The sequence below is a fragment of the Alternaria dauci genome, chromosome 5 (assembly GCF_042100115.1).
Source record: "Alternaria dauci strain A2016 chromosome 5, whole genome shotgun sequence".
In the NCBI taxonomy this organism is placed as follows: domain Eukaryota; kingdom Fungi; phylum Ascomycota; class Dothideomycetes; order Pleosporales; family Pleosporaceae; genus Alternaria; species Alternaria dauci.
This window is the reverse complement of record NC_091276.1, coordinates 68,560-87,849: the sequence shown is the minus strand read 5'-3', so window position 1 is coordinate 87,849 and position 19,290 is coordinate 68,560. Positions and strand designations below refer to the sequence as shown.

The following is a 19,290-nucleotide window of genomic DNA, read 5'->3' as shown; positions in this document are numbered from 1 at the left end:
ACATGACTTCAGATGACGTCTACGAAGAGAGATGTGTACGATTGGTTTCGTTATGCAAGGGGAACGGAGAGTAGCTTTTTGAACAAATGTCTGGATATGCTGGCATCTATTTGAATGCTGGAGAGACAATAGCTAGTTTACCTCCGAACCCGTTGTTCACGTGACCTCGAGCTCCGCCCCGGCATCCGCGAAATCTCGCCGGGAGCTCAGGCACTTGCACCTCACCACCGCATCCACCCACCCGTCCACACCCAACGAATCGTAAACCCCCCGCAAACGAAAACCTACCATCACAATGGCATTCGCGTGGAAAGCTGCCGGTCTCACGTACGCATTGGCCCCTGCATGCCCGTTTCCAGACACTGTTAGAGCGACGTTGGAGATGGGCTCGAGAAGAAATTGTGGACAGGCCGACTGACGACATCGAATAGCTACAACCGCTACATCGCCGTTGCATCGCGCGTCGTGCGCCGCTCGCTCAAGGAGGATAAGCGAATTGCTGCTGAGCGCAGAGGCGAGAGCGAATTGCGATTCGCAAAGTGGGAGGTGAGTTAGTTTTGCACTGCATACGACACGGTATAGGTGGGGGCAGGAGGGGATGAAGATGGAGGAGGATGGTGGGAGGGATTGTGTTTAGTGCAGGATACAGGCTAATGGAATGGACAGAATGGCAAGCAGGGCGAGATGAAGGACCTCAATGCTGCGGCGCTCCAGGCCCAGGCTGAAGCGGCTAAGAGCTCGTAAACGATGCGATACGATGCGAGGGATAGAGCATGTGTAGTTGGAGGTGGCTATGGAGATGAATGATGCAGTGGGGAGGGGATAAGTCGAGAGCTGATGGATGCATGTTTTGTGCTATCAAGCTGGACGGGGAGTTAAAGCCAATGCACACCAACAATTGAGCCGCCATTCTCTCTGCCTCACTGCAAAATCTCATGCGCTTTGTAATATGTCTAGGATCGCTTGTCGTGACCTTGATGTAACATTCGTTGCGTGAGCCTGTAATCCAACGCGCATGTACGTACTCACTACCGGCCCTGTCAACAAATCTTTGCCCGCATCGGCAACCCGCGACGACTGACGACACCACAACCATGGCCGAAGATGCAATCCACAGCCACAACAACAGCACAGGCCCCGCTGCACATGCGCGTTACGAAGTAGATGGTGCTGGTAACTCTCTCCCTTGTCCACAGATACTTGATGATGATGGGTGTTGATGATTTACTCAGGTCCCTCACATGCTGCTGCGCAAGAGTCTGCGCCTACTGTCCAGCCGCCAACTTCTGCTAACTTGTCCTTGAGACAATCACGCGTGCAGCCCAAGATTCATGATGTGACGGACAAGTTTACGAGGGCGTGTAATGGTATGTATTTGGAGTGGTGGTGGTGGTGGAGGAGGGGCATGGCGGGGCTATCTGCGAGCATCGTCATGTCGTTGTACCGGTACTATCCTTGAGAAGTCAAAGTTGATGTGGCTAACCAGACTCTGTTTCCTACCAGCTCTCGAGGTCGGTCAACTTGTCAAGGATGAATATTTTACGCTTTTTGAATCCATTGGGGCGATTGAGGTATGGTCTTGCTACTATTTTCTTATCCCCCCTTCCTTTCTTTGTTCCTCTTGGAATATACTCATTTATGCGAATTAGATCATGGACCCAAAAATGGACTCTGGTTTCCTCCTCCCAGGCGAGACGTTAGAAGACGACTACGACACACTTTCCCCCCTCCTCCCCGAGGAGCTAATAGGTATCATGGACCAACTCCTCTGCTACGAAATGGCATGGCACACGGGATACCCGCTCTCCCAGACGTTATTCACTTCTGTCTACATTGACAAGTTGCTCTGGCCCGAGACCAAGATCCTCTCGCAAGCACAGTTCTTCCGAGGTGATGTCCCGGATGGAAAACGGCCGGGTCCATTGCTGGAGGTGCTCAGAGCATATTGTCTCGCGGTGATCAAGGGCTGTGACTTTGTGATTGCAAAGATAACGGGGAGAGACTACTTTGAAGAAGAAGATTTCTGTACGCATACGTATAACCGGGTGCTGTTTGTGAGCGTGCCGATGGATGTTTTCTTGCGAGAACTCGATGCAGCAATGGAAACAGTCGCTGATCCCGCGCTTGTCGACATCAACGACGCGCTCCGGCACGCCATCGTCTCGCGTCTGGAACTGAGAAAGTATCTGCTCCGCGCGCTGGATTTGGATCTGGCGCTGGACCAGATCTCGTATTCCTGGCCTCCTGTTCTCGAAAACATTGACCGGATAAAGACGACGCACCAGCTCGGCAAGTTCGTGCCCGGAGCATTCAGTCCCAAGATGCAACGCCGTCTCGCGTCTACAGTCCCGCCACGACCCATCGTCGATCTCTCCTTCGCAGACGCAATCGAGAAGCTAACACAGCTCGCGACCGACTGCCACGAAAGCACCCGTTTCCCGTTCCTGCCCCACGACCCGCTGGAATACCAAGCGTTCCTCTGGCACTTCTCGTCGCGCACTCCGGCGCCGCTGACGTACGCGCGCTCGTACCTATCTACACTACTCTTCCACCCGGACGTCCTGGATACTTCCGTGTCCTTGCCGCTCGCCGACGTAAAAAGCCTCGTGTTGACCGCGAGTCCCGTGCTCGATCCCATGAACTGGACGCTCTCCCCGCCGCGCAACGCGCTGCTCCCGAAACCGCCACGGCTCATGTTCGCGATGCTAGTTGATGAGTTTGTCGAGCGCGCGGGCCAGGCGTATCTCGATTTGTGGGTTGCGGTGAGCCAGAATCGGTGTCGGGTAAGGAGGATGCTGACGCATGTTATTACCGCGTGGGATGCGTTGCAGGCAGATGCTGGATCCATTGATGCGGATATAGCGACGGCGGCGGCGCAGCTCGGTGGCGGGGTGGAACGGCGGGTCATGGAGTTTGGACTGAGTACGTGGGTGTACCATAAGAAGCTGTGGATGGTGGAGAAGGTGGTGTTGTTGGGGTTTGAACAGGATATTTATTTGAGGGATGAGTATGCGGGTATGTATCTTTTCCTTGGGCTGATCGCGACGCGGAGGAAGGAGTTGTTGCAGAGAGTCGACGCACACTCCTCCGCGCTCTCTTCTTCTTTTCGCAAAGAGAAACGATTCGCCGATGTCCAAGACGTACAAGACGCAACACCCCTTCTCGAATCCCTCCTCGCAGAAGCAACAGGCACAGCTGAGCTAGCCCTCGCCCTAGCACGCTTCTACATCATCGCCTTGTACCTCCGCAAACTCCCGCTGCCCCGCCGCTCCTCCCTTTCCACAAACAAACTCCGCTACGAAGTCCGTATGAAACCGTTCCTGGCGCTCTCGCCACCAGAAGCACCCCCGTTTGAAGACTTTGAAGCACACAGCCTGCCCTACGGACCCGTGCTAGATCCGCCGCCTGCCGCCTTTGTTAAAGATGTACAGAATATGGACTCGGTGCTGTGGACGGAGTTGGATGGGCATGTTAATGCGGCGAAAGCGGCGTTTGTGGAGTATAAGAGGTTGGGGGCTGGGGCGGCGAGGGCGAAAGGGGTGGAGGGGAGGTGGGCGGAGGAGATTAAGGGGTTGGTGGCGAGTTGTGTTGGGCTAGGGTTGGCGGTTAAGGGGGTGAGGGATTGTGTGATGGGTGAGAATGGGGGGGATGTGGGGAAGGGGATTGAAATTGAGATTCCGGAGGCGGGGGAGGGGAAGAGGTATGCGGAGGGGTGGGTGGTGGGGAAGGTGGTTAGGGTGTGAGGGCGTTGTTGTGTGTGTGTTTTTACCAGCAGTCTGGAGGTGCCGTGTAATCGTCGGGTTATGAACTGTGTGGAAGGACTGGTTTCGTATCTGAAGTCGCTTTCGGATGCGATATCTTCTCCACTACCAGGCTGCTCTGGGTTGGAGTCGTTATCATGGACGTTAAGTATGTTAAACTGAACATCATATGTCTTACTCTGACCCTTGTCTGGGTTACTTGATTTCGTAACATCAGAAACCAGTCTTGCTTTTGAGGTATGCCATGCGCTCTTGCAGCACTTCTCAATCAGCGAGTGACAAAATCTGGTCTACAACCCCAGATCCTTCAAAGTTAAGCCTCACCTATCAAGGTCCCAGCCACACCAACAGAGGACCAAGCCCCTTTCAGCCCAAAAATCTGATGCCGTGTTGTTACGTGGTGAAAGCCTTTTTTTTGTAGTGTATTATGCGGGCCCGTCTTCATACAATGAGAGCAAGGAAGAAGTGCTGACAAGTTCAGTCCCGATTAGGATGCTAATCGGAGAAACTGCTAACCCAAGGCAGATTAGCTTCATGTTGCTACCCCACCGCAGATCGAATGAGTTCGCCCAAGATACGCCGAACATGATTGCTACACCACAAAATCGAAAACCTTGCGCAGCGAAGCTGGAAGCCAGGAAATCGCCCAATCAAGTGACCATGTTCGTAGGATGGGCTCACATGTTTTTCGCCTGGACCGAGATTGGACCCATTCTATTGCATATGGTGCCGCCTTCTCACCTTATTGCCCTGAAATGAAAGGTTCACTGCGCATGATAGCGGCATTGAGTCGTGGAGACGATCGAAGCGATGTGGGACACTGGATACCACGAGAAAATGCTATTTGGGATTGATAGTCCCCGGTAATCTTACAACGCCTGCATCCAACCTCCACCTCATCAATCTCCTGTTTGCCAAAATATGAATTCTCGCGATGGTTACACATGGACGCCTGCGGACGGCCTCAAAGCTGGCGTTCCGTCCCTCGGCGTCATAACACCTCCCACGAACCTTTCGGACCACGACACATTCTACGATGTCATTGTCGTTGGTGCTGGGTACTGCGGCCTCACAGCCGCACGCAATGCCACAGCCGAAGGGCTGAAAGTGTTGCTACTGGAAGGTCGAGATCGGATTGGCGGCCGTTCATGGTCATCGAACATCGACGGTTATCCGTTTGAAATGGGAGGAACATGGGTGCATTGGGGCCAATCGAATACCTGGCGAGAGATTGTAAGATATCAGATGATGAACGACGTGGAGAAGTCATTTGACTTCTCACATGGGGTCAATCACTACGAACTGAACATGGGGTCTGGAGGCTCTACCATGAGTCACGATGAGGAGGTCTGTTCAAGATATTGCTATGTATCAGTTCGCGTGCTGACAAAGTCAAGGATGCGCTTCTTATCGCAGCGTTGAACAAGTTCACGAACATTGATGGAGCGTATGGAAGAAACACAATTCCTCTACCCTACGACATTTTTCACGTTCCTAAAGCGACGGAACTCGACGATCTCTCCGCTCAAGATCGCATCGACCAGATTGCGCCATCACTATCGCCACAGGAGCGTGCTGCCGTGGAATCCTTCGTCCTACTATGCAGTGGTGCCACTCTTGCGACAACAAGCTTCCTGGAATTCATGCATTGGTGGGCCATCTGTGGCTACACCTATGCAGGCTGCATAGACATGCTTATCACCTGGAAGTTCAAGGGCGGACAGTCGAGCTTCGCAATCAAATTCTTCCAGGAAGCACTCGCGACGAAGCGTCTCGCGTACGCTTTCAACAGTCCGGTGAAGAACATTCAGGACACGGGTTCTGAAGTCGAAGTCACAACACGCGATGGTCGCAGGTACAGCGCTGCACGACTAATCTCAGCGATGCCTTTGAACGTGTTGTGCGATGTGGTCTTCGATCCGCCCCTTAGTGCTGGGAAAAGGGAAGCTATTGCAACAGGCCATGTCAATCAATGTGTCAAAGTCCACGCAGAGGTTTCGAACAAGGATCTTCGCTCGTGGACTGGCGTCACGTATCCGCACAACGAGCTGATGTATGCCATTGGCGATGGCACAACGCCTGCAGGCAATACGCACATTGTCTGCTTTGGCGGTGGCAACAAACACATTAACCCCGAAGATGATATCAACGCAACTAAGCGTGCGGTTGTGAACATGTTCGTGCAACAAAAGGACGAACCGAAGATTGAGAGACTGGTATTTCACAACTGGTCGAAAGACGAGTTTGCAAAGGGCGCGTGGTTCTTCTCGTCTCCTGGGTTCCTTGCGAAACATCTGGATCATATGCGCGAGAGGCATGGAAATGTGTTGTTTGCCAACTCGGATTGGGCACTTGGTTGGAGGAGTTTTATTGACGGCGCGATTGAAGAAGGCACAAGGGTTGCGTTCGAGGTGCGAAGGGAGCTGATAGAGTCACATGACCAGGTGGGAAGAGCAGTCTGTGAGAAGAGGTAGTCTAAAGACTCTGCAGCATAAGGAAGAGTTCCAACAATTCGCGACGAAGCTTCTCCTACGTCTCAGACGTGTTCACTGTTCTTCGCATTTATATGAGGCACTCCAGTAGACTTTGTGTACTCGTATCAATCCCGAACATCTGCACCAAGATAAGCGTCACGTGCTACAGGAGCATGAGATCTAGACACACGTGTTCGCTAGCGCCGGAGCCAACCTCGGCCCACGTATTCGCACAACCGCACTTAGTATTCCTTCCTCTTTTCCTAAACATTTCTCCACCAAGTTGCCCACGTTCCAGACATGACGACTCTGCAAGCTTGATTGAATTCTCACACGTATCAGTCCAGCGTTGGACCAGTACAGATGAGATGAAGCGATAGCTGTGGGCCTGCGTTTGTGGCCAATCCGCGAAATTGTCAAACCGATTGATCCAAGACATACGTAATGATGCCTGCAGCAGCAACTGGGAAGAAAGAGCGGGGCTGTTTCCAATGCTCACGCCGTCGGATCGTCTGCGACAGAACCGAGCCATCGTGCCTCAAATGTGCGAAGAAAGGCATCGAGTGTTCTGGACTTGGCAGGATACGATTTGCTGAAGGAGTGGCTAGAAGGGGTCGGCTGAAAGATTGCAAGATCCCCAAGACCGAGGAACACGATGGATGGCATGAGTTACCAACCACTACGAGTCACCAAACAGTACTATGTTGGCCAGACGAAGAAAGAGCAAAGAAGAGGACATGTGGCATAAGTGAGGCTGTCACTACAAAGAGAATGATGAAGCCAACGCTTGGTATCCCAGAGGAATCAGCACACTATGCAAGTCCATTGTTTTTCTCTCTACAAAAAACCAAACCAAATGAGGAGGACAAAGATGGAGTGGAAGATATCTGTCGAACTGATCATTCGGCTGTGACTGCGTACCCCCAGCATCACGACGTGGTTCCTTGGATCGCTCCGGTAGCGCCGACACTACGGATGCTCTTCTCGTATTGTATGCTATTCTGATGTCTTCACCACAGCCCTAGGCATCTACTAACCCCAACACAGTCTCTGATATCGTCGCCCCGGTCATGGTCGTGCTTGACGACGAAGCGAATGGTTATCGGTCTTTAGTGCTTCCAATGTCAATCGAGAGTGGGGTACTCCGTCACGCGGTCATTGCTGTTGCGGCTCAACATCTCAGTCGTCAGCGACCCGAACTCCAGAAAGCAGCTGAGGCTGGACGTGCGGCCGTCATCTCATGCTTGCGCAAAGCCTCTCTGCAGCAGTCCGCGGATAGAGTATTTAATAAATTCACATGGGCTACTTTGATTGTACTCCTTGTGGGAGAGACAGTAACAGGGAGTGCAGACTATGGTTTCCTCATCTCGATGTTGCTCAGCTTGTCTAAGAGTCATCCTGGCCGAGATGCCGACCCCGTCTTATTGAACTTCTTGCAGGCGCAAACCCACATGTACGTGACCTAGAGTACTACAGTATCATTGCTAACACCTGATAGGTTTGAGTTGCTTGGAGTACCACTGCTCGGCGAGGAAGTGGGTCTGCTTACGACGATGAAAGCTTCTGAGTCTCTGATGGACTGGCTGGCATACCCACATCTCTCAGAGAGCAGTGAAGATAGATGCCTTGCGGATCTGATACGGCAATGTTTTATCTCCGCATGCGACATATACATGCGGTCCGCAGTGAACGCAGATACAAGTTCAGCTTTCTATAACACGATCCAGGCACATTGCATTCAGCAGCTCATAGACATGGTATCGCAAATCCTACCAGACGCTCGTGGTGCTCACGCACTGGTCTGGGTGTACTTCGTTGCCGGAGCAGCTTCAACAGATCAGGCTCAACGAGATTTCCTTGTGCACCGCATGGAACTGATTTACGCCCGTACGCAGTTTTGCAATGTTCCTATTGCAATACGGAGCCTCAAGAGTATATGGGCGCGTGGGTACGGAGATCGCTGGACAGCCTGTCTTCCTCAATTATCGAAAGTGCTAGTTATGTGAGACGTCTCTAGAAACGTTTCACTGTCTAAAAGCACAGCTGTGTCGCATATGTGAACGCGCGGTGTCTTAATGTCTACAACGCTCAAACCGATTTCGCGCTATCCTGGTTCATACACACACTGAGACATGCCCTGCGCTACGGCAAGAGTTTACTTACCTAGATTGTTAAGATGCCTTGATAATTTATACTCATGCAGACTACTTCTGATAGATCCAGACTCAGGAGTCACCGACAACGAGTTGTCTGTAAGCTACCAGGGAAAGAACGAGCTGACAGAATCCGCGATGTGAAGTAAGCAGCGTGAGAAGCTATGCAACGACCGAGTCTACCAGGGAAAATACATAATAGAGTCTTGATTGTGCACATGTACTGTCTCGAAAGTTATGATCCTTACGCGTTTGCTCTACGCAAAGCCGCCACAGCTGCAGCCGCTCGCTGAGACTTCCACAACGCCTCGGCAGATTTTCCGACTTCCCCTTCCAGAAATGTGGATACATTAACTATCAAGGGTTCGAGAATCCAGAGGTTGATGCGCGCTTGAAGAACAAATCGTGTGCGCTGGGCGTATAGTAAGACAGCCGGGAGTCGGGGTCGATAACCGCTCCTGGTGGCGGTGGTTTGTTATTGAAGCCAACCGTTTTGCGATAATAGATCAGAATGTCTCAGTGTTGGCTTAGGTAGTTGTGTACAGAGACAACAAAATCTTTGATAGTGACTGGAGTTCCATCGGCGTTTTCGATAGTATGAGACTTGTATGGATAGTCTTCGGAAGCTAGGTGAAAGTGCATAGCTTCGCTGATGTCCGCACTGTAGATTTCAACGCGGCTCACCGGTGGAACGGTAAGGGCTTCCATGGCTAGCGGGTGGGACAGAAAGGGGTGGCGCTCTTCGGAACCGTCATGGAGGAGTCCAGTTTCCATGTGGATTTTGTCAACGGCCCCGAGGATGCTCCAGTGCAATTTCAAAAGAATCTCCTGTTTGATGCATTCAAGTAGTACGCCGATAAAAACAGGCGCAAAGCCGTGACCTGACATCGTGATGGAACGACTTCGGCCTCACCAGTATGGGATTTGTAAACTGTTGTTCCGCCGGGAGCTGCCCTAGAAGTTAGGTCGCACTTTGATAGCCAATAATTATAAGGTAGATACCTGAGTAGGGACGGACGCTAATGTAGGTTCGCTCGTCCAACACGCGAGGGTCTTTCTGTGTGTAGTCAAGCAGCCTGAGTTGCAAGGACAGTGTCTTGGCATCTTAGATGGGTAAGAAATCGATACGCACGCGCAGCCTTGGCATTATGACCAGCCAATGAATCAGGGGTAGCGGCACAGCTTCAGACGTAAGTGCGTAGAAACGCACACTTTAACCGCATTTTCGGTAGACTGGATGATGCTCCGTTGTTTAATAGCCGGACGAAAGGTTGTTCAGCTTCGCGAGGTTGTGTCTAACTGCAGGAGTTTTTTTACCAACTGTATAATCCAAATGCATGATATTGGTAGAAGCTCGTGTTTGTTATTCTAGTTACTATGCTGAACAAGATCCACTTAACGAAAATTTTTGCAGCTTCTTTACCTGCCTGCATGCTCTACTGTTAGGCCGCTTCCTAAGCAGGTCTTGACGATCATGGGTCTTCACAGCACCCTTTTGTTCTTTACAATATATCTCTGTGCAGCTTCCACTCAGGCTACATATACGACCGGCCAGGTAGTTTGCCGGTACACAGCATCTACAACTGCTACAGTGAACTATTACACATGTCAGGAACTCGCGGGCTGGTATGGTATCAGCGTCGATGACTTTTTCGGACTCAATCACACAGTGGAGCCTACCTGCGACAATATTAAAGTAAAGACTGAGTACTATGTCTGAGGCTGTTAGTATGCAATATTCTGATGAGAATCTCACTTAAGCATCATTAGATATCTAGCAGCTCGCATTAGATGATGGCTTTTGTGGTCCTCCGCATGCAAACACTTCTTGCCTCAACACTGACAAACAATGCTGTAATTTGGAAACTTAGAAATGCAGGAACATATTGTGCGCATCAAGATGATCTGCACTGACTAGAGTGTACTGCTAGCCAATCCTGAGTCTGAGGGGGGACTGTATGGCCGGCACTTGCTTTTTAGGAGCGTGCATGGGGATTCCTGACCAATATAGTCTTAACGGAAAATGCGGCAAGCAGAACGACAACAAACTTTGTGGAGGTAAATGGGGCGACTGCTGTAATGCTTAAGGCGAATGTGGAAACGTTACTGCCTTTTGCACTGAATACCTGTGTTAATCAGGAGGCTGTGAAGTCAGTTTCCGAGATCCTTGGTCCTACAACAAAACAAACCACGTCACTCCACCTCTGCAACTAAGTACGGGGAAAACTAGTCCCGACGGCTCATGCGGCGGTGCAGATAAATATGTTTGCAAGGACTCGCCTCTCGCCGATTGCTGTAGCACTTCTGGTTTTTGCGGATCCACATCCGCACATTGTGTGTATCTCTTTCTCTTCTAACAATGGCTCGTGCTAAATCACTTACTACATGTACTGCGGGCTGTCAAAGCGACTTTGGTGCTTGTACTGTCACTGATCTGTCGCCCAATGGTACTTGTGAGTAAATATGAACACAAGTGTATCTCTTGACTGATGTTATTAGGTGGTGGTACAAATAAGTACAAGTGTCAAAACTCTGGCTTCGGTGATTGCTGCAGCTCTTCTGGATTCTGTGGCTCTACCGCAGCACATTGTAAGACTCAGTGAAACAATGATATGTCCCCGCAAGTTGAAATTTGTTCCTAGGCACAGCAAATTGCCAGGTCGCCTTCGGCGATTGCTCTGATGCGAGTATCTCGCCTGATGGTACGTGAAACCAAGGCATCCAACGTAGGAAGCATATGAGTACTGAGCGATTGCAACTTTCTAGGCACTTGTGGTGGGCCAAAACTTTACGAATGTAGAAGTTCCTTGTTTGGAAACTGCTGCAGTAACTCTGGGTACGTTTGCTGTTAGCTGTGCACAAGTTCCTTCCCCACTGACTTTTTTTCCATTAGCTACTGTGGCGTTACAAGCTCTCATTGTGGAACAGGATGCCAATCAAACTTTGGTGACTGTTTCAGTCCGGGTGGGTCTGGTGGACTTCCTTCCTCTGGCAAGGTCTCAATGGATGGTACATGTGGAGGCAGCGCTGGTCTTACGTGCGGAGGGAGCACGTTCGGAAATTGCTGCAGCAGCGTTAGAAACTATAGTAACACAGTGAATCACTATGCTCAAGGCTAGTTCGTAACAGGTCTCCTTCTATCTGCGGATAGTTGTATGCTAACAGTTCTACAGTTAAAAATTATTCTCTAGCGTATATCTTACGTCTAACGTAGCTCTGCTAAACAGTAATTACAAAGCTACTAAAGGTAGATACACGTGTGCAAACAGTCTATTTAACAGCTAATGCTGTTCGTCTGGTGGCTTTTGCGGTACCACTAACGCATATTGCAAATCTGGATGGTAAGTCTTCTTGTACAATCCTGATCTACAGATGCTCACAATTCCACAGCCAAACCAGTTACGGGGCCTGTAAATGATAAAGAGTACTTGTTTCATCATTACAAGTCGGGTACACCGCCTGCACAGTCCCTGAAGTGGGCTCTACGATACTATCTTCATAGGTCTACCGGTGGTTCTCCAAGTACTAGTATCAAATGAGATGTAAAGCCACAATCAATCAACCAATCCCAGGAACAAGTGTTTCATGTTTGACTTTCGATGTGGACTGCTGGAATACGTGATCGATTCGTTGACCGGACAAGCGGTGACTCGCAAATCTGCGATGATCTACGGCGTATGTTACTTTAGCTGCATACTATGGGCGTGGGGTAACAGAGCTCTGAACCCGACAATAGACAAGGATTGAGACTTCCATCCAATGATCACTGCCATACGAGACCTCTACCAGGAGACTCAAAGACGGCTATACACACTCGTGGAGATCGGCCGTTCTCTACGCATCCGCTAATGAAGCTACAAGGCGATTCCAAGCTTCTCTGCGACAACATCCTCGCTCAACTTCCACAACCTTTCTGCCTTTGCTTTGCTGACCGCGTACTCGGGCACATCCTTGACTTGGCAGTCGTCCAGAAACACGCCTTTCTCTGGCGTCAGCCCACTATCCAGTGCCGCCACCAATGCGGTCGCAGCACCTTGATCAATATTCTTGTCCGATGTTATCGAAAATCTTGCCTTTAGCTCCTCACCCATGCTGCGGAGCATTGTCTCTGCTGCTTGAGTCTGCACGGCCCCAGGGTGCAGTGCGAAAGCAAAGATGCCTTGGCGAGCGAAAAGAGTGTTCCAATGCACAGCAAAGAGCGCGTTTGCTGTCTTGGCTTGTCCGTATGCAATCCACGAATCATAGCCTTCGTGCTCCTCGATGCCAAGAATTTCCTTGAGAAGAACCCAATTTGGTGCTTCGTCATCTGGAACGGCTGTGCCGTCAAAATTGTAGTCTGCAAATCGCACGGGGGACAGATTCACGGCGACGCTGCTGATCACGACTACACGTGTATCTCCGGGAGCCGAGCTTTGGGCCGCAAGACGGAGCTTGGGGAGTAGAGTGGTGACGAAGAGGAAGTGGCCGAGGTGGTTGATGGCGAAGTTTGGCTCCAAACCATCCGACGTCAGTGTCCTGGGACCCTGAAATACACCGCCGGCGTTTGCGATCACGAAGTCGATCTTTGGAACAGTGTCATCCTTAAGAAGCTCATTTGCGGAGCGACGAGTAGCCTCAAGAGAAGAGAGATTCAGTTTATGCGGACGAATCTTGACCGAAGGGTAGTCTCTGGCAAGGTCGCTGACAATTGAGGATAAACGAGTGTCGTCCCTTCCAGTCACGATAACGGTAGATGCACCTCCGTGAGCGAAAGCGCGGGCGATGCCCTCTCCAAGGCCGCCTTTGGAAACACCAGTTATCAGCACAATCTTGTTGCGAGCTTGCGATGCGTAGTGACTTGCGACTTCAAGAGCGCTAGTTTTATCGTTGAAACTTGGGTTGGAAGCCATTTCGAGGTAACAATATAACAAAATTCTCAGGCTCTTTGCGACAGTAGACTAGTAAAGTAGGAAGGTAATATTCTTGATAGCTTGATTGTACATCGATTCAACATATGAGTGGCCTTAAGTAGTGATTTGATTTAGTCACCAGCATCATGAACAATTTGTGGTATATGCTCAAAGGATCTTGAAGACTGAACGACAGAGATCTGATCCCGGACGAAATTATACGCATCAGTCAGCTCATTCCGCAATGCCGACCAAGGCGGATTCGCAATGATCCCACTCTGAATCGGTCCGATCATAGTAATATATCCACAGCGCTACTAGCAGAGTTGTCAACAATCAAGCTAATCAGGCTAGGTGCCCCAGCTTAGCTTAATTGGTGGGTACCTCTAACTTAGCTTAACTTAATTGGCTTGATAGTTAAAGTTAATGAGCTTAGCTTAATTAGCTTAATATAAGCTACCCTCCTAAGCAGGGAGTGAGCTAGCCTAATCAGGTAAAAGATCTACAAAAAAGCTAAGATTAGCTTGATTAGAAAAAAAACCTTAAGATTAGCTTGATTAATAAGAAAAACCTTAAAATTAGCTTGATTAATAATAAAAAACCTTAAGATTAGCTTGATTACTTAGCTAGCTTGATGCGCCAGCTTGATAGCGATCAAGCTGGCTTGATTGTTGACAAGTCTGGCTACTTGACTACTGCGGTTATAAGAGACTATACTCGAAGGGTCTTTGTAAAGCTATACTAGGGTTGTATTCAATGGAGGAGAATCCAAGAGGATCTATGCAATCTATGTTGTGTGATAAGGTCTACTCAGAGTATATTTCGTACAAGCTTGGAGGGTTCGGGTCGGGTCCGGATCAGTGTCGCTCAGACATTGATAGAGTATGACGACGGTGTAATTGCGAACACCGCGCTCACAAACGTAACTGCGATATCATCGAAAGTTCGTCCGTTGGGCTTCAACATACATCCGCTACTCTAGGCAAGCTAGTATGCGGGGTGGCCTCAACGGCCCGTCTAGCACTGGCACAAAGAGTCACCGGCGATCCGGAGCCAATAGCGCCGGCAGAACTGTTTCGAAGAATGATATCACAACACGGCTGTCAAATGCAATCGGGAAATGACTTGTGTGCGATATCCACCTACACACCCATCTCCCTGCCCCTCGCGCCTACCCGCTCTGCTTTTGAATTTACGCCATGTCGCTAGTGTCCTATGCAGCCTCAAAACGCTCCTCGTGCGATTGGTGTAAGAAGCAAAAACAACAATGTCCATCAAAGCAAGATGCGACTCAATCCTGCGCTCGTTAGCATCAAGGTGCATACTTGTTAGAGCAAGATTTCAGTCAAATCTTTTCCGAGTGCATGGATAATCCTAGTGGACTGGAAATCTCGACCGGTATACTCCAGATCACCCTAGACACTATCGATGTCTCTCTATAGTAATCTAACCCAATGCTTACTTGTTTCCGCGTCCACAAGTCTGCCGCCAATGGCGATAAATTGAAGCCGACAAACTCGGCTTTCACCTAGGAGCCTTTGCATGCCTGCCACTCCCAGGCCGACGTCGCGAATGTAATAAAGCAAATCTATTGTGATGTTCACAGTGGACAATGACCCGATGACGATGCGGGGAGTAGATCTTGGTTTCAATCCACGGCTTTCTGTGGACGTCCGGTCGTGGCTTCTTAAAAACTTCTGTGTTAGTATTCTGGTGTTGGAGACTATAGCCAACAACGTACGCATATCTAGCTTGAAGGATTTAGTTGCTAAAAGCATTCCTACAGAACTCGTATTACAGATCTAACAAGGCAATATCGTTTAGAGTGGCGCTTTAACCCTAGATACTAAGAAGACTGAGCCGTCAGCCGCAACTAGCGACGTTTATATTATAAGCACCCGCGCCAATTCGCCTAACGTATCGGATGCAGAGACTTCCAATACAGAGGGCAAAACTAAGCTTAGCAGCTTACCATCGTAGGCTGGGATTTGGAGATCACCCTACCTAACCTGTCTACTCTCGACAGGCTTAGTGATACGCCTAGACTAACAGGAACACCAGAAGTCGTCGTCCTTAATAGCTGCAGCGGTCTCCTTGACTATTATTTTCTCAACACGCTCGTGGGTCAGTCTTCAATCCAGAAGATTATCAGTCTAGCAGTCTGGCGTCTCAGCTCGTATCTCGAAAGTTGAGAGCTCCCACCTCCAAATAAGCGCCTCGTGTATTACAATGGTGACCTCACGTTCACCCATTTCGGCCTAGACGTTGGTACCTGGACTTCTGTTTTCCGCGAGGCCGACGCAACCATCTACAATATTTCAAACCTTTCGCATCTCAAGTACTACTCAGCGCACGATCCCTCTTCACTGTGTTCTGTCGACTGGTGTGACCCGCTTCGCTGAGCTGGAAGCCCTTCCACCAATCTCATGCACGAAGACGGGCAAGGACCCGCCAGCCGATGGCGCACACGGCTACATGTGTGGAAAATGGACATGCAAGAAGATGCTCGAGCGTGTCCATGAGATATACGGCTTGCGCATAGTCATTCAGCGCCTGTCGACTATCATCCGCGACGGCGCAAACGCAATAGTTAAGCGCGCAGGCTTTAATTAGGTAGATTCGCTCCTGTAATTTACACATAAGACGCAGATAGTACTAAGAGTCAACTACAACGCTGGTGCATTCGATCTCGTCTCTATAAGAACGTGCTGCAAGGATGTTATCCGCGAGTTACCGGATCAAGGGCGCCCTAGCATCACGTACGTGAACAACTTAGGTGATATAGTGATTCCGATGGCGCATATGGCGGATATCGGGTTGACTAAGGTAGGGAATCAGTATAGCGTTTTGCCGATGGATGAGTGGACGGCTGTCATGGTGCAGGCGGGCATGCATCCTGCTGTTGCGGCGTTGATTGAAACTTTTGATGAGCCTGAAGTCGAGAAGTATCCAACGTTGCTGAAGTTGTGTTTATACAAAGATCAAGATAAGCAGTAGCTAGAGAGATGTACCAATTAGAGGTAAAACATATCGTCCGCTGAGCGCAGGTTGAATGTCTTCTCCGATTCGCGCCCGCCACTCGAATCCACGGCTGCACCCCGCCATTAGCATTCACCCCGTCATACAGCGCCAAGTCCTTGCATCACACAAAGCATCTACCACTCTACCTGCATAACAAACTCATCTTACATCTTCGCCTAATATGATAACAGGCATCCACCACATCAACCTCGTGGTTCCCCCATCAGCCCTCCACCTCGCCGACGAATTCTACTCCCAAACCCTCGGCCTCACACCCCGCCCCGTACCCCATCTGCAACGCGAAACACTCGCATGGTTCGACATTGGCACATCAGGCCAGCAAGTTCACATCGCAATCGGCAAACCCGAGGATTTTGCGCATGATTCATCGCGCCATCCCTGTTTCCGGGTTGGTAGTGTCGAAGCGCTCAATGAGCTGCAAGTAAAGATATGGGCGCATTTTGAGAGGAAAGGGGACAGCGCGCCGCTGATGGCGGATAAGCCTGGGGCGAAGAATAGTGGAGCGGAGGGCGTGGAGTATCCGACGAGGTTTTTTGCAAGAGACTTTGCGGGGAATAGGTTGGAGTTTAGTGTGTGAGATGCCTTTCGAAAGACTAGGTTAGACATGATATTCGCTTTCAAACGCCAGAACAATGCTACCACGCACACCTTTTCTTTGACTGAATACCAAGGAGAGGCGACACCCCTCCCATCTCAAACCAACAACATAGCAGCAACCACTCCAGCAACAGCCACCACGCCCTGCATCTGCACCCCCAGAGCTTCTCCACTACTATTCGCATTCAACTTGACCACCGCGCCCGGAAAATTACACGTCAGCCTCTCATTATCCTCATCCCTCTTGCCATACATACTATCCCTCTGCGCCCCATTCGGACAACTAAACCCCATCTGCGCCGGACAACTCCTCACAATATCAAAACACATATCCCCACACGGTTTCATTTCTTTATACGGGCCCGGCTGTATCTCCGTATCGATGAGCGGATTGCGGCTCCGCATATACGCCGCGCTATCATTGAACCCAGGCAGCATATCCGGCAGCGAGCCGTTGGCAAACGGCGTTTTGATATTGCGCGGCACGAGCCCCGTGGCGTTTGCGGTCCAGTCTTCGCAGCGCGGCATGAGGACCATGCAGAGCCAGGCCTTGTAGTCTCGCGCGCAGTCGTCGCACGTGCGCGCGAGCGAGTATTGCGACTCGGAGACGGTGTCGCAAGCAACTTGTGCGAGTGACTTTGTGAAATTGTCGTAGTAGGCGCGGGCTTGGTCGTCGTAGATTTTTGCGAGGGCCGTGTCGTTGTATTTGAAGCGGGGATTGGAGGGGACGGCGTAGGCGACAGTGTCGCAGAATTCGAGGTCGAAGAGGACTTGGCAGGAGTCGTCTGTGTAAAGACATTAGTAGGGTATATGGGGGAAGGGAGAGTGTGTCGACGAACCAGCTTTTGTGGTCCAGTTAAAGGCCTGGAAGACACGACCTCCGCCCCGCGTTGTGCCTACTTTGTCAATGTAGAGTGGCTCTTGACTTCCTTCCACGACTACGAAACCGTTGTATGTCTTTGCGGCTTGCAAGTTTCTGACATGGAACTGGCTTTTGGGCATGAAGTTGTCGCCGCTAAACTTTGTCGTGATACTCGTGTCGATGGTAAAGTTCCTCGTCGTGTTTACATTGAACTGCTCCTTGAGCGCACAATGTGATCGTTCCAGCCCTGTGACCGGCGTCCATTCATCGTCTGGGAAAGCGTACATGTGGAAAGGGTTCTGCTCTCTCCATTTCTCGACATCCTCCGTCTTGTTCGAATCGCCCAAGTCGTACGTGATGAATAGCGCAGACTCGCTGTCCGTATCGACCATGTACAAGAAAGGCGTAGTTTCGTTGTACCCGTGGTAGGGTCCATCGGTACTGGCGGCGAGTTCGAAATGCCAGCTGCCGAACCAGTCTTCTTCTAGCTTCGGCGCTCCGATGCCAATGTACACGTCTGAAGTTGCATTGAGCTCGAAACTGGCGTAACCTCCATCGAAGAGCACGCCCGTTGTGTTGGTCAGAGTATCTCGCGTAGCACCCGGGCCCGGCCGCTTGTTCCGCGCTGACGTGGAGACGTACATGACGAGCTGGGGATGGTTCTTCATGGCATCCGTCGCGTTTCCATTCGGCATGGGTTGGCGGCACGTGTTGGCCGTCAACCATACGCGATTAGCACCAGACTGTCGCTTGTCCAATCCTGCCATGTCTTCATCAATCGCGACGCTCGTGTCAGGCTCAACGACTTCCTCGGACGCAGCTTCACCAGAAACATTGTCCGTTCCCTGTGCTTCCAGAGCTTCTGCGGGAACGTCGTCAAGAGCGCTTCTCAAGCGCAATTCGCCCTTCTTAAACACAAAGTACATCGTCTCCTCCGGGTTAATGTCCTTTGGCATCCCTTGGTTGTTGACCAACGTGTTCAGCACGTCACCCTGCCGCCCAATTAAACTGCGGTCGAGATACGCAAAGTCCGGTTCATAGCCGTCGCTCTCGCCGCCGTCGTATCCTCCATCTCCGAACTGCGACACATCCGCGTTGGGAAGAGCGTAAAGCACAGGGCCGTCAAGGACGTCGTGGTCGGGGGTCGTGAGGACTTCAGCAGCCTGGACGCTGGGCACCGTGGAGGTCCATAGCGCGAGACAAGCGCCAGTAGCGGCGAGGTATGGGAGCAGTCTCGACCGCAGAGGTGAAAGCATAGGGCGTTGCATTGCCCTCTCCGCTGCCTTATCGATACAACTGGGGCCGCATGAGTGTCTGGTGGGCGCAATGGGTGCGCTGCGAGGTGAGCGAGAGTGGGGCGATCGCACGTGTAGGGAGAAGCGATGCACGCGAAGGGTGATGCCGTCAGGGACGTCAAAGGGCAGCGGTCAAGGAGTGGTGGGGCGCGGGCTGTCAGGTCAAGTGTGGCGTAGGGGTCGCGCGATGTGAAGATCGCCTATTGTCCCCTGCCAA

At 50.9% G+C, this 19,290-nt stretch overlaps 5 protein-coding genes across 5 annotated transcripts; 3 read left to right on the top strand and 2 right to left on the bottom strand.

Annotated features, from left to right (window-relative positions):
- The first annotated feature begins 219 nt into the window (after nt 1–219).
- Nucleotides 220–918, top strand: ACET3X_005645 (uncharacterized protein). Its single transcript, XM_069451928.1, has 3 exons — nt 220–327; nt 432–546; nt 667–918. Exons 1-3 carry the CDS (start codon nt 296–298, stop codon nt 742–744), a joined length of 225 nt encoding a protein of 74 aa, XP_069306005.1. The 5' UTR covers nt 220–295; the 3' UTR covers nt 745–918.
- Nucleotides 919–1,094: 176 nt separating this feature from the next.
- ACET3X_005644 (uncharacterized protein) lies at nt 1,095–4,252 on the top strand (the record flags this gene model as incomplete). The annotated part of the gene is made up of 6 exons (XM_069451917.1): nt 1,095–1,173; nt 1,233–1,367; nt 1,504–1,571; nt 1,650–2,783; nt 2,832–3,508; nt 4,243–4,252. 6 exons carry the CDS (start codon nt 1,095–1,097, stop codon nt 4,250–4,252), a joined length of 2,103 nt encoding a protein of 700 aa, XP_069306004.1.
- A 430-nt stretch (nt 4,253–4,682) lies between these two features.
- On the top strand, nt 4,683–6,235 carry ACET3X_005643 (uncharacterized protein; the record flags this gene model as incomplete). Its single annotated transcript, XM_069451906.1, has 2 exons — nt 4,683–5,108; nt 5,159–6,235. 2 exons carry the CDS (start codon nt 4,683–4,685, stop codon nt 6,233–6,235), a joined length of 1,503 nt encoding a protein of 500 aa, XP_069306003.1.
- Nucleotides 6,236–11,868: 5,633 nt separating this feature from the next.
- On the bottom strand, nt 11,869–13,394 carry ACET3X_005642 (uncharacterized protein). Its single transcript, XM_069451895.1, has one exon. It carries the CDS (start codon nt 13,275–13,277, stop codon nt 12,243–12,245), a length of 1,035 nt encoding a protein of 344 aa, XP_069306002.1. The 5' UTR covers nt 13,278–13,394; the 3' UTR covers nt 11,869–12,242.
- A 1,624-nt stretch (nt 13,395–15,018) lies between these two features.
- ACET3X_005641 (uncharacterized protein) lies at nt 15,019–19,240 on the bottom strand. Its single transcript, XM_069451884.1, has 3 exons — nt 17,756–19,240; nt 16,968–17,701; nt 15,019–16,901 (listed from the first exon to the last, which is right to left on the bottom strand). The coding sequence occupies exons 1-2, from the start codon at nt 19,044–19,046 to the stop codon at nt 17,013–17,015; spliced, it is 1,980 nt and encodes a 659-aa protein (XP_069306001.1). The 5' UTR covers nt 19,047–19,240; the 3' UTR covers nt 15,019–16,901; nt 16,968–17,012.
- Between the last annotated feature and the right edge of the window lie 50 nt (nt 19,241–19,290).

What these genes read in the sequence shown, in the direction of transcription:
- ACET3X_005642 (XM_069451895.1), bottom strand. Translation starts at nt 13,277, where the DNA reads ATGGCTTCCAACCCAAGTTTCAACGATAAAACTAGCGCTCTTGAAGTC.
- ACET3X_005645 (XM_069451928.1), top strand. Translation starts at nt 296, where the DNA reads ATGGCATTCGCGTGGAAAGCTGCCGGTCTCAC. An exon ending in TGGAAAGCTGCCGGTCTCAC is followed by an intron (nt 328 to 431) that starts GTACGCATTGGC and finishes GACATCGAATAG; the next exon opens with CTACAACCGCTACATCGCCG. An exon ending in TGCGATTCGCAAAGTGGGAG is followed by an intron (nt 547 to 666) that starts GTGAGTTAGTTT and finishes TGGAATGGACAG; the next exon opens with AATGGCAAGCAGGGCGAGAT.
- ACET3X_005641 (XM_069451884.1), bottom strand. Translation starts at nt 19,046, where the DNA reads ATGCAACGCCCTATGCTTTCACCTCTGCGGTCGAGACTGCTCCCATAC. An exon ending in TAACTGGACCACAAAAGCTG is followed by an intron (nt 17,702 to 17,755) that starts GTTCGTCGACAC and finishes GTCTTTACACAG; the next exon opens with ACGACTCCTGCCAAGTCCTC.